The 12712-nt window shown below is 40.7% G+C and overlaps 1 protein-coding gene across 2 annotated transcripts in view; it reads right to left on the bottom strand.

The window, feature by feature from the left end:
- Positions 1 to 263: 263 nt before the first annotated feature.
- Positions 264 to 12712, bottom strand: part of MROH9 (maestro heat like repeat family member 9) — an 85327-nt gene continuing 72878 nt past the window's right edge. For both annotated transcript variants that reach the window (XM_004756683.3, XM_004756684.3), the window contains exons 20-22: positions 12606 to 12708; positions 3795 to 3857; positions 264 to 2288 (exon numbers count right to left, since the gene is read on the bottom strand). In XM_004756683.3, the coding sequence (XP_004756740.1) occupies positions 2032 to 2288; positions 3795 to 3857; positions 12606 to 12708 (423 nt within the window). In that variant the 3' untranslated portion in view covers positions 264 to 2031. The remainder of the gene's footprint in view (positions 2289 to 3794; positions 3858 to 12605; positions 12709 to 12712) is intronic.

Here is a 12712-nt window from a genome sequence, read left to right as displayed (position 1 = left end):
AGTAGTGTGATTGCTGGGTTGTAGGGTAGCTCTATCGTCAACGTTTTGAGGAACCTCCATGCTGTTTTCCAGAGTGGCTGCACCAGCTTGCATTCCCACCAACAGTGTAGGAGGGTTCCCCTTTCTCCACATCCTCGTCAACACCTGTCATTTCCTGACTTGTTAATTTTAGCCACTCTGACTGGTGTGAGGTGGTATCTCACTGTGGTTTTTATTTTTATTTCCCTGATGCTGAGGGATGCTGAGCACTTTTTCATGTGTCTGTTGGCCATTTGGATGTCTTCTTTGCAGAAATGTCTGTTCATGTCTTCTGGTGGGCAAAGAAATTTGCCCTGATTTTGAAAAGTGAGGTCTGGAACATCTGGGTATTATGAAGCAATATGGATTAAAGAGTAAATTAAAATTATCCATTCTTTCATTATTGTTAATATTAAGTAACACTCATTAACATCTGAAAACTTTCACTGAAGCACGAGTGAAACGTGTCCTGTTAGCGCCTCGTTCACCCGGCACGTGCTCATGGAGCACCTCATTCATCCGGCACGTGCTCATGGAGCACCTCATTCACCCGGCACGTGCTCGTCGAGCACCCGTTCCGAGCCGGGGAACTTCACGGAGGGTAAAACATATTTGCCTTCAAGAAACTTCAATGTTGTGGGGTGGAGAGAGAGAAAAAAATTAGTGATTTCACTAAAGGCGGGGAAATGCAATGAAAGCTACACGGAACGCTAAGGCAAAACATAGGAGCAACGTGAACCTACTTGATCAAAGGCGTCTGGAAAATGCATCTCAGAGGTTTCAGTCAGGGTTTGAGTAGAGAGGCAGCATCAGGGATTTGACTGCAAGGAGTTGGAGGTTCCGTAGTCTCAGCAAGGCTGCTGTCTTCACACGGATGCTGGAATGTGGCGTTTGCAGGGCACACAGTTGGGAAGGGAAGGGGCATGTACAGTGGGAGAGGATGGGGAAAACCCACAGTCTTGGAAGTATGTTACTCTCCTGTGGCCTCTACCATTCAAGCTGTTGATGATGTACGTAGCTCACAGGAGAAGCTCGTGTCCTTTGTCAACAGAAGTCAGAGGAGCTGAAGGAGGACCCAAGGCAGAGGCAGTGGCTGCTGCCCCACACCAAAGAAATGAAGACATCCATGCACTGCAAGTGGACGTATTAACAAAGACACAACACCTGAACCATCTGGGCTTTCAGCTAACTACAAGTCGTTTCCTGTAACTGGAGGGTCTGATGTTGGGGGGGAGGACAGGGTGGGAGGGAGATACAGTGATGAACCCAAGCCACAGGTCAAGCAAGATCAAGCAAGCAAGATCACTGGGGACTTTCTGATGGGTCTGGACAGTGTTCAACTGCTTCCTGAGGGCAATGGGCCACTACTAACGAGAGTGGGTTATCCAGTTTTCATTTTGAAAGTTTAAAGTGATTAGCACAGCATCGTCTTCCCCTCAGGACTCAGCTCTCCCCATTCTTTCCCTGCCCACCTGTGTCCATGACGAAGTCGCCTGCTTTCCCCCAGGACTCTTCTTGCCCCAGAAATGACATCTCCCTACTTCTCTTCCTCCTTCCGTGCAAGTCCCATTTCTTCTGTTCTCGGTGCTGCTCGAGGCAGTATTTGTCCCAGAAGGAGAAATAGGCACTAGACCATGTGTGTCACTAGACCATGACCTTCCTGAGAACAGGAACCTTGTTTATAGAATCCAAATGTCCCCACTGCCTAGCATAGTGCCTGGTACTTAGAAGGTGTTCAATAGATGCTTATCAATTAAATAAAAATCCAAGAGCTTCTCATCAAACACTTTGCTTATATGATTTTTCAGCTGTATTAATCGATCACTGTTAAACATAGGAAAGCAATGGATTTCGATATTTGAACAGAGAATTAGGTGACAGGAAAGGCTTCTACCATCCTTCAGAAAAGCATGTATGTATAGACTCATTATCAAGAGGAAAAGGAAAATCATTTCTCTTCTGAGGTGTGTTCTGAGCCACAGACCAACATCTCATTCTTTACTGAACTGTTTCCTAATTCTCACCCATATGGGCTTCCTTGTCATTCTTGGTGTCCTTAATCCTCACAGGACTGTGGGCGGGGCTGTCGGACCACTTATAATTATAGAGAAGCTTCAGTTTTTTTGTGTAGATAGAGTTAAATACTCTTCGGAAGATTTGTTTAAGGTTGGAGGAGGTCAATCTATGGGCTATTTCCTTAAAAACTGTGTAGGTTATCTCCGCCAACTCCCTGGTCACAAGGTCTTCGTCGCGAAGCCTCAGGTCAATGGCTGTAAGAGAAGAAGGGCCTTTTAGTGCAAGTCGTCTCTCTTGGGGTGGAGAAGCTCTAACCATGGACAGAACCACCACCTTTCACAGAGTCTCTCCTTTCCTTCCCCGACCCCCCGATTTTCATTATTTTGACTAGAAGCATCCAGGAAGCTCTATCTGCTTATCCCCACCAGACCTCAATAAAGAAAAATAGGAACACTCACTAAATATTTACAGAGCACCTATTATGCGCTGAGCATTCTAAGTAGCGAAAACACATATTCATGAGGAGGTTCAATAGTGCTCATAATAATGACAAAGTTGGAATCAGTCTCAATGTTCTTCAACAGAGAACCGCGTAAAAATTAGGCACATCGTAAAATGAAATACACACACATAGTAACATGAGGATGTCAACCCACGGTCCTTGGCATGAATATGTGAAGTGAAAGAGTTATATAACCATGAAGGTGGTTTAAAAAAATCAACGTACCATTCTTTAAACATGTCTGAGATAATGCATAATGCCAAAATGCTAATACCAGTCTATCCAGAGACCAGGCTTGTAGTTCTTTTCTCACTAACAAAAGAGGAATTGAGAGGGGAACAAGGACAGAGGTGGCGAGGAGAGAGGAGCAGCAGGAGATGAAGGGGAGAGGGAAGAACACGATCCTGAGGGACATGTAGGCGGAGCTATCGTGCCTAACATCGGCAGGCGGTCAGTAAGTAGATGTTGAATAAACGGGTGGACAGGTGAACGAGCGAGTGGAAGAGAGAGGAAGATATGACGTGTCCGTGTGGGCTCCTTGGTTGTAACACACGTGCCACCGGGGGGGGGGGTGTCAAATCGCGGGAGGCGTGTGGGGTGGGGGCCAGGCATATGGGAAATCTCGGTACTTTGCTCTCAGTTTTGCTGTAAATCTAAAACTTCTCTGAAAAACAAGCTCTCTGCCACACATCCGAAAAGGGACGGCAGGCAGGCGGCCACGCCATCGTCTACCTCACCTATTTGTAAATCGGACCCTGGGGAGGAAATAGAGGCCACGAGGGAGACGCATTCCTGGAGCATGTGGGCACCGCTGTGCTCCAAAATGTCAATTCTCAGAGGGAAGGGGCTTTGCCTCGCTCACGGCTGTGTGCTCTGCAGCCGGAATAGTGCGCCCCATGGTAGATGCTGCAAAAATATTTGTTGGATGGACGAATGAGCGAACAAATCTTCAACTCTGCAGCTCCTGAGGGCTGCGGGTGATGTCAGGTCTCAAATAGTGAGAGGGATAGACAGATTTAAGCACGTGCGCACACACACACACGCACACACACACTCAGAAAGGAAGGGAAGAGAAGGAAGCGGAAGAGAAAGGAAGGGAAGGGGGGGAGGGAGAAAGGAGAGATGCCCCCCAAACCAGTCCTTCCTCGCATTCCCCTCCACTTTCCTCCCATCCCCGGCTAACAGCTGTGAACTCAACCACTAATAGTGAATTCACTTAGACTTATACGTACAGATTCCTTATAGCTTCAACACTTACCCTCAAGCATGACTTCTATTTCATCTCTGAGCAGTAGGTGGCCACCTACCTTTGCTAAGTACCCTGTGCACAAAGTAAAATTAAAGTTACCCCGAAATATATTATGCAAATCCATTCTCTGATCTGGCTGCTTAGACAGCTTTCTTCAAAGAAAAACATCTCTAGATTATCTTTGAAACATCCTTTAGAGCTTTCAAATAATTACTACATAATGAAACTCTTTATTGCGATATATTTACGTGGAGAAATGTGCACAAATCACAACTGCACAGCTTGGTGAACAACTGCAAAGTGAGTCCTTAGACCTTAAGTAGGACAAGGACTAGCATTCCAGAAGCCTTCCTCCTGCCTTTCCCAAGCTCGTCCCCCACCCTTTTAAAATATTCTTCCGCTCACCTTGAGCATTATTGTGACATTCATCCAGGCTCCTTATTATAGCAATTGTTCATTTATCGTTTATTGATTTATTCATTTCTCATTTATTTACATAATAGCTCTCATGCCTGCTTTCACCCTCCAGCTGCAGAGCTGAGTAGTTTTGACAGAGGCCAGACATATTTCTGGTCCTTTACAGAAAGAGTTTGCTGAACCCTCTTACAGGGCATTCTGTCTTACGAACGCGGCATTATTAAAAAATCCGTTCTGCGGATGCTGGACGGTGTGTTGTTTTCAACCCATGGCTATTATGAATGAGGACGTTATTATGGACATTCTTGTGTGAATTTTGGTGTGTGTTTCTATGCACTGATGTTTGGTTTACAGCTACCAGACGACTTACTGGCTAATGGACATGTTTATCTTCACCGCCAGTTTCCAAAGTGGTTGTACCGATTTTCACTCCCACCAGGAGCTATGAACCTTTCCGTTGTTTTATATCCTCTCTGCCACCTGCCATGGTCAGTCTTTTTCCTTTCAGTCATTCTCCTGGATTTGGTAGTAGTGTCACCTTGATTTTCTTTGCTTTTTGGGGTGATGATTAATAAGTTTTATATAGCATTTTTTGGCCACTTGGCTATTTCATTTATAAGATATCTGTAAGTATCTTGCCTGTTTTTTATATTGAGTTATCTTTTACTGATATATTTGTAGGCATTTTTTATTTGGGATACTAATGTTTTTTAAAGTCACATGACTTACAAATATCTCCTCCTACTTCAGGACTAAACTTTCCCATTTGTATTTTTTATTTTAATAAACAGAAATCTCTAATTTTAATGCAGTCTGATTCACCATCTTTTTATTTATGGTTAGTGAATTTTGGAGTTCTGATAGGAAATATGTGCTGTCTCAAGGTCACACTGATATTCTACCATACGTACTTCTAGAAGCTTTATTGTATTACTTTTTCCCCTTTGGGATTGTAGACCAAACGGCAATTATAATGCATAAAGTAGGAGTCAATATATTTTTTCATGTGTGCAGGATTATCCCAGCACCATTAAAAGAAAAAAAACACCAGTCCTTTCCCCACTGCTGTGCAAAGTCACTTACAACATCAACTGTGTGGGGGTCAGTGTCTTGACTTTATTCTATCAGTGCTACTGCCACACTACCTTCAGGTATGACATGTCCTGATACCCTTCCAATAGTAGAAGTTCCTCAACTTTATAGTCCTTTAAATTATCTTGGCTTACTCTCTAACCATTAAATCTTCATGCAAAGTTAAGAATCAGCTTGTCTCATTTCACACATACGTTCGCACATGTACACACACACGCACACGCACCCTGGGTGAAATTTTGTTTGGGATTGCACTGAATCTACGGATCAGTTTGGGAGACTTGACATTGCCATAATATGGAATCCTTGAATCCACGAACATGATTTGTCACTCTAAAGTTTCTAAAAACCTTCTCAATGTTTTCTAGTTTTCCATGTATCAGTCTTATACATCTTTCTTTTGTTTTGAGGTATTTGATGATTTTTTTTTGTGCTGTTGTATTAGGCATTTTCAAAAATTTTGTTTCCTGGAGGACCTGGGTGGCTCAGTCGATTAAGTGTCTGCCTTTGGCTCAGGTCATGATCTCAGGGTCCTGGGTCGAATCCCACATCTGGCTCCCTACTCAGTAGGGAATCTGGTTTTCCCTCCCACTCTCCCTCTGTGATCTCCCTCTCTGTCTCTCAAATAAATACACAAAATCTTTTTTAAAATGCAGTTTCTTGGTCATTTATTGCTGGGATATAGAAGTCCAATTAATTGATCTTTGTATTTTGATGCTGTAGCTAGGAAACTTGCTAAATTTCATATTCAAATATTTTTTTTTCTAAATACTTCCCAGTGTTCTAAATATTTTTTCTTCTTTTCTAAATATTTTAAAATATAGTTATTTATCTACAAATTTTAAAAGTGTTATTTTCTTTTGTCTAAATGTATATGTTTTATTTTATTTTATTATCTTATTTTAGTTCTGGGAAAGCTGGGGGGGTATTTACTAGAGTTCCTCCTCATGGTCAGTCTATTGCAAGTTTTGTTTTTTTCAGTTCAGTGAAACCTAAAATTTCTGCACTGTTTTTCAGCTTCCCAACTACTACTTTTGCATTTAGAATTGGCAAAACCTAAAAAGAGAAATAATCCCCAGATATCAGGCATACTTCTTTTGATATTCTATAGTATACTATAGTATCCTTCTGTCTTGGATCACTGCCTTTATAAAAGCTCTTAGATGTTTAGGTAGATTTTTAAAGCCTTTTTGAAACTATTCTTGTTATCCTCATTTTACAAATGATACAACCAAAGCCTACAGAGGTGAGTGACTTGGTAGAGGCAACATGGTTAATGGGCATTCATTCTGAGATGTGAATGCAAGCTGATCTAACCCCCGCCAATATTTCATATTGTCTCTACTTCAGTCAAAACAGTGATCACAAAAAATCAGAACCGTTGATCATTTCCAAAACCCACCTACAGATCCTAAAGCTCAAGCTACTCTCCTTGGCATGGGGGGGGGGAGCATGGGCTTAAACCTTTGACAATGCTTGAAACAAAAACGTGTGTTGTGGGGTATCCTTCTATGTCAAGTTTTTCCCCTCTGCTTAATTTTATAATCCAATGCAATTCCTTTTAGAATGAGATAGAGAAAACAAATAAGTGAATGAAAGTTTCCCATGCTAGAAAGTACTAATCTCCCCCAATATCAAATGGCTTCTTTCCTTTAGTTCTCTTACTAACGCCGCTGTGTTTTAGCTGGACATATGGCCACCCAGCAAACGCTGAGATTCTCTTGACTTCTTTGCACTTTGGCAACATGTTTGCGTCCTGGGCCAGTGATCATTTAGCAGAGGTAATATTAACTGTTTAAGGAATTGGGTGTGACCTCTTGACCTGTTTTTCCTTTCCAGTTGACTGGTATGTAGAAGTGGTTGCAGGTGCTGGAGCAAACATCTTGGACTTGATGTAGGAAACTGTGACAAGGACACGAGAGCAGTAGAAGAGCTGGTGCCAGGGGCCTGGCACTCGGCCTGCTGTGTGAGAGAGAAAAAACTACTACCTTGTTTCTGCCACGGCTGTATTTGGGTCTTTCTTACACTGCAGGGACATATTTCATAAATACCATATAACTGTCAGAGGAACAAAACAGGGGGCAGAGTTCAGCAGCAACACCTGAACACTGAACGGCTCTCCTGACATGGCAGTGGGGAAAGTCACAAATGAACAATTAGGCAGAACCTGAAAATTTGACAAACATGGTGAATTAACCAAAATGCCAACGTGGCCCACACGAGTGTGACCTCGGCTGTGTGAACGACGGCCGTGGGCGGTGGTGGGGAGAGTGGCAGACAGGGAGTCCGAGCTCCAGCCGTGAGTGTGGCGACCATTCATTAACGCCACTCAGTTGGCTACCATGAAGAAACGCAGGTTCAGGGGCTCCTTATCTTTCCTTCCGCCCTGCCCCCAAGTAATTGGACATCCAGAGAGCCTCATGTGAAGTCTCAAATTTTACATGTCCGGGCTATGACATATTGCTAGCTGTCAACTGATAGCATTGTCTTCATCTCGCCCATTAAAAACAAAACAAAACGAAACATAACTCCAGACATTTCTTGCAACTAATGATTGGTCACTGGGGGTATAAGATACACCATTGGTTGAGACTTTGTAGAAAGCTGGGTAAGATGGGGCTGACCCAGAAACAAAAAGCTGAGTTTTGTCCTTTAGTTTTTTGTTTCTTCCTTGGTCTAAGTAACACTGTTGAAATGCTGAAGGGAATCAGAACACACAGATGGGGAGAGATGCCACATGCTAAGGACGGGTAGCATTATAAAGCCAACGACGCAGTGAATGTCTAGGTACACACGTCATTTCTCACATGCAAGCGTGTCGAGAGTAAATCCTCCCGAGAGGAGGTTGAGTCAAGAGAGAACACATCTCTCATTTTGATGGATGCTATCAAACTGCTCTCCTTACAGATGGTGGCCATCTACATTCTCACCAGTAAGGTGAAGAGATTACCTACTTCCGGCAACCTCACGCTGACCACTGAGTGTAAAACGTTTTGGTCTTTGTCGTTGTGTTGCATGGAAACATTTCATTTCAATTTGCATCACTTTTTGGATGACCAAGTTATGAAAATTTCATGTTAATGAGCCAAATATTATTTTTTTTTCATGTTCAGGGTCCATTTTTCTGATGGGTTGTCTTTTCTTATGGGTTTGTATAGAATCTTTGAACAGGAAGAACTCACCCTTCATTTGTGGTGTCATAAGTATTTCATCTCAGTTTGGTTTTTCATTCTGTTTATAGTGGTCCCTACAGATTATCAATCTTTTTCATAGATTATCAATCTTTTCTTTATGATTCCTAGATCTTGACTTTTACCTTAGAAAGATCTTACCCAACCCCTGATTATAAAGCAAATTCTTCCATACTAATTTTTGCTTATCATTATTATGGTTTTATTTTCAGCATTTGAGCCTTCGACTATCTGAAATTTATTTAAAGTAAGAAGTAAGATAGGAATTTTTAAAAATTCCAGATGGCTCACCAGGTGTCCCCAAACTATTTAAGGAATATTCTATATTTTCATCACCGTTAAAGCCATGATTCACCTTAAAATAGTGCATGTTTTGATGGTTATTTCTGGCTGGTATTGTTTGTCTATTTATCCCATGTGATTTTAAGTTCTGTAGCTGTATTAATATCTGATAGAGCTAGTCTTTGTCTTTGTCTCTGTCTCTGTCTCTCTCTCTCTTTTTTTTTTTTGGTCAGAATTTCCTGGATATTCTTTTTTTCTTTTCTTTTGCCAAAAGCTTTTTCCTGGATATTCTTGTATGATAAATTCTATGTTAATTTTAGAATCAATATGTCACTTTTGAGAAAAGAAAGCCCTATTGACATTTTATTTATTATTTTTCATTTTCTTTATTTATATTTAAGATTTTATTTATTTGAGAGAAAGAAAGAGAGAGAATGCACATGAGCAAGGGGAGGAGCAGATGGAGAGGGAGAAGCAGACTCTCCCTGAGCTGGGAACCCAATTAGGGGCTCTATCCTAGGACCTTGAGATCATTGCGTGAGCCGAAAGCACACACTTAACAGACTGTGCCACCCAGGTAACACCCTAATGATATTTTAATTGGCATTTGATTCCATACCTATATTCCATGGATATTAAAAATACCATTTTATTTATTTTCAAGAGAGACCGTTAGAGTACAAGCAGGGGGAACAGCAGGCAGAGGGAGAAGCAGGCTCCCCACGGGGCAAGGAGCTGGATGTGGGACACTATCCCAGGACCCTGGGATCATGACCTGAGCTGAAGGCAAGATACTTAACCAACCGAGCCACCCGGGCGTCCCTTCCATATACATTTTAAATTTTGATTTTTTTTTTTGCCAAAATATGGTTTCTACCTTTCTATTTATTCAAATCTTCTTTGCATCTTTCAGTAATATTTGCAAGTTTTTAAAAATAGAAATATTGTATGTATTGTAGAGTTTTTTCTGGATCTCCCTTCCCTACTTCTTCCTTTCCTTCCTCCCTGGCTCATCTCCCTCCCCGGACACGTTCTGTCTCTCCTCTTCCCCCTCTTCCCTTCCTTTCCTCCTCCTTTCCTCCTCCCTCCCCTGTTCTTTTTCTTTAGGACTTTGTAGGCACTAGTCTTTGGTATTTTAGGGTTGAACGCTGAACTGGAGAAATCTAATGACAGATCTACTTATTTTGTAATTTATAGATAACTTTTTCCCCCTAAATGCTCAAGAATACTTTAACTGCGAAGTTTTATAACTTTATTATGAAATGTCTTAATGTTGTATTCTGTATAAAATGTTTCTTGAAGAAATATTTACCACCTCAGTTTATTAATCAAGTCTTGTTTTTCTTTCTTAAATTGCATCTTTGAATTCCTTTTTCTGCTCTAATAATTTTTCTTCTTCAGGGATATCATTTATACATAGTTCCATTTCTTTTTTTAAACTTTAGAGTCAAGTTAGTTAACATGTAGTGTAGTATTGCTTTCAAGAGTGGACTGGATTGATCCGTCACCTACAGACGGGTCCTACACAGCATCCTGTACCCAATCAAGTGATCTCCTTAATGTCTATTGCCCACTTAGCCCCTTCCCCAACCCATCACCCCTCCTGAAACCCTCAGTTTGTTTCCTATATTCAAGAGTCTCTTATGATAAGCCTCCCTGTTTTTATCTATTTTACTTTTCCCACTCTTCCCCTATATTCACCTGTTTTGTTTCTTTAATTCTTCCACATATGGGTGGAATTTTATTTTAATACAAAGATCATAGTCATATGATATGTCTTTCTCTGACTGACTTATTTTGGTTAGTTCTATCCACATTGTTGCAAATGGCAAGATTTCATTCTTTTTGATCACTAATATTCCATGGCGTGTGTGTGTGTGTGTGTGTGTGTGTGTGTATCTCACATCTTTTTTACCCACTCATCAATGGGTGGACATTTGGGCTCTTTTCATAACTCTATTATTGTTGATAGTGCTGCTATAAATATTGGGGTGCACGTGCCCCTTCAAATCAGCATTTTTGTATCCTTTGCATAAATACCTAGTAGTGCAATTGCCGGGCCATAGGGTAGTTCTGTTTTTAACTTTTTGAGGAAACTCTGTATTGTTTTCAGAGTAACTACACCAGTTTGCATTCCCACCAACTGTGCCAAAGTGTACCCGTTTCTCCACACCCTGTGGTTTCCTTGAGTCATTAATTTTAGCCATTCTGATGGGTAATGAGGTTGTATCTCATTGTGGCTTTGATTTGAGTTATCTCAGGATGAGTGATGTCTTTTATTTATCTTCCATATCTCTCATTGTCCCTTAGTTTTTCAAACTGTTTCTTGCTGGTTTTCATTCCTTTTGCTAGAATTTTTCAGCCCTGTACCCCTTGTCTTTTACTGTATTATCAACAATATGTATTTTCTCTTCTGCTGGTTGTAGTGTATTTGTTAATAATGGTTATATATTTTTTCTTATACTTCCCCAAATACTTTGAAAGCTTATTTTTCCTGAGCTTCCGTTTTGCCATCCTATATTTCCTATGTGTTTATATCTATCCCTTAGATCTTTATATAAAAAAGCTTTGGATTCACAGAAATACATATCCTCATTTTTATCTGGTCTGTAGAAACATTTTCTAGGGGCACCTGGGTGGCGCCTCTGCCTTCAGCTCAGGTCATGATCTCAGGGTCCTGGGATTGAGTCCCACATCAAGCTCCACATTGGGCTCTCTGCTCAGCAGGGAGCCTGCTTCCCCACACCCCTGTCTGCCTCTCTGCCTACTTGTGATCTCTCTCTCTCTCTCTGTTAAATAAATAAATAAAACCTTCAAAAAAAAAAAAGAAATATTTTCTAAACTTTTTCTTTTTCCTCTATTTTCACCCTGGAAATACCTCTGTAGAAAGATAATGCTTTTTTAATTACTTATTTTTGGATCTTGCAATATTACATACAGACTATATACAGAATATATAATAAAGGATATATATATATATATATATATATATATATATATATATCTAATTCAGGATAGCAGAATTCTTTCTGGCTTAAAATAAAGCTCTGATGATGCAGGGTTTTCTGTACGTCATGTTCCCTCACTCCTCTGAGATAAAGATCAGGAGCTCTAGTGATGACCACAGTTCAGTTTGTCTTCTACCCTGACTGACTGGCAGGCTCTTCTCTACATGTACAACACGACTGTATTTCCTCAGTCCTTGGTGGCCCTGCTATTCCATGATGCCAAATAGGGCTGAGGAAAGATCCCACTGTCAAACTGGGAGCTCACTTCCTGTCATTCCAAGTAAACGTTTGCTAATTTTGATCTTTATAGTGATAATTTAATGGGAAAAAAACACTTTTTGGTCAGGTTTGTCCAAGATCAAAAACCTTAGGTATCTTCTGTTGGAATCTTCCATTATATCCCCTCCCCCCACAACATTAAAAAAAAAAAAAAAACCAACTCTGCTGGATTTGGTAGCATTTCCTCATTTGTTGTAGTTTGTGGTTAGAGATGTCCATGTTTTATTAAAGATGGTATTTTGTATTTTTTGTATTATTCTTATTCTTTGGGGGGTGATTGTTAGCAGTGGTTTGCCACCATCTTAAATTTGAAATTCATCCTGTTGGGTACACTTTGTATGAGAATTTAATCACACAGCAACACTCACTGCACTAGAAAGTAGAACTCTATTCTCATCACGTGCATTAACTTTGATTCATAGATATCACCATGGCAGTTTTGTCCATCATAAACAAAGAAAATTTATATATTTTTAAGAAACTCTTCCAGCTGCTACCCTATTCTGTACCTTATAAGGAAAATTAGGTAATGAGAATCGAATTTTCTTTACCTATTAAAATAACCGACGATCTCCTCAGATATACTCGGGAGCTTCTCAGGAAACCTAAGGTATCAGATATCAGATATGTAATGTAGTTCTCATGAGATGTAAGCTGA

The sequence above is a fragment of the Mustela putorius genome, unplaced genomic scaffold, assembly GCF_011764305.1.
Source record: "Mustela putorius furo isolate JIRA1106 unplaced genomic scaffold, ASM1176430v1.1 tig00000785_pilon_pilon_pilon, whole genome shotgun sequence".
Classification (NCBI taxonomy): domain Eukaryota; kingdom Metazoa; phylum Chordata; class Mammalia; order Carnivora; family Mustelidae; genus Mustela; species Mustela putorius.
This window is presented reverse-complemented; position numbering and strand designations above follow the sequence as displayed.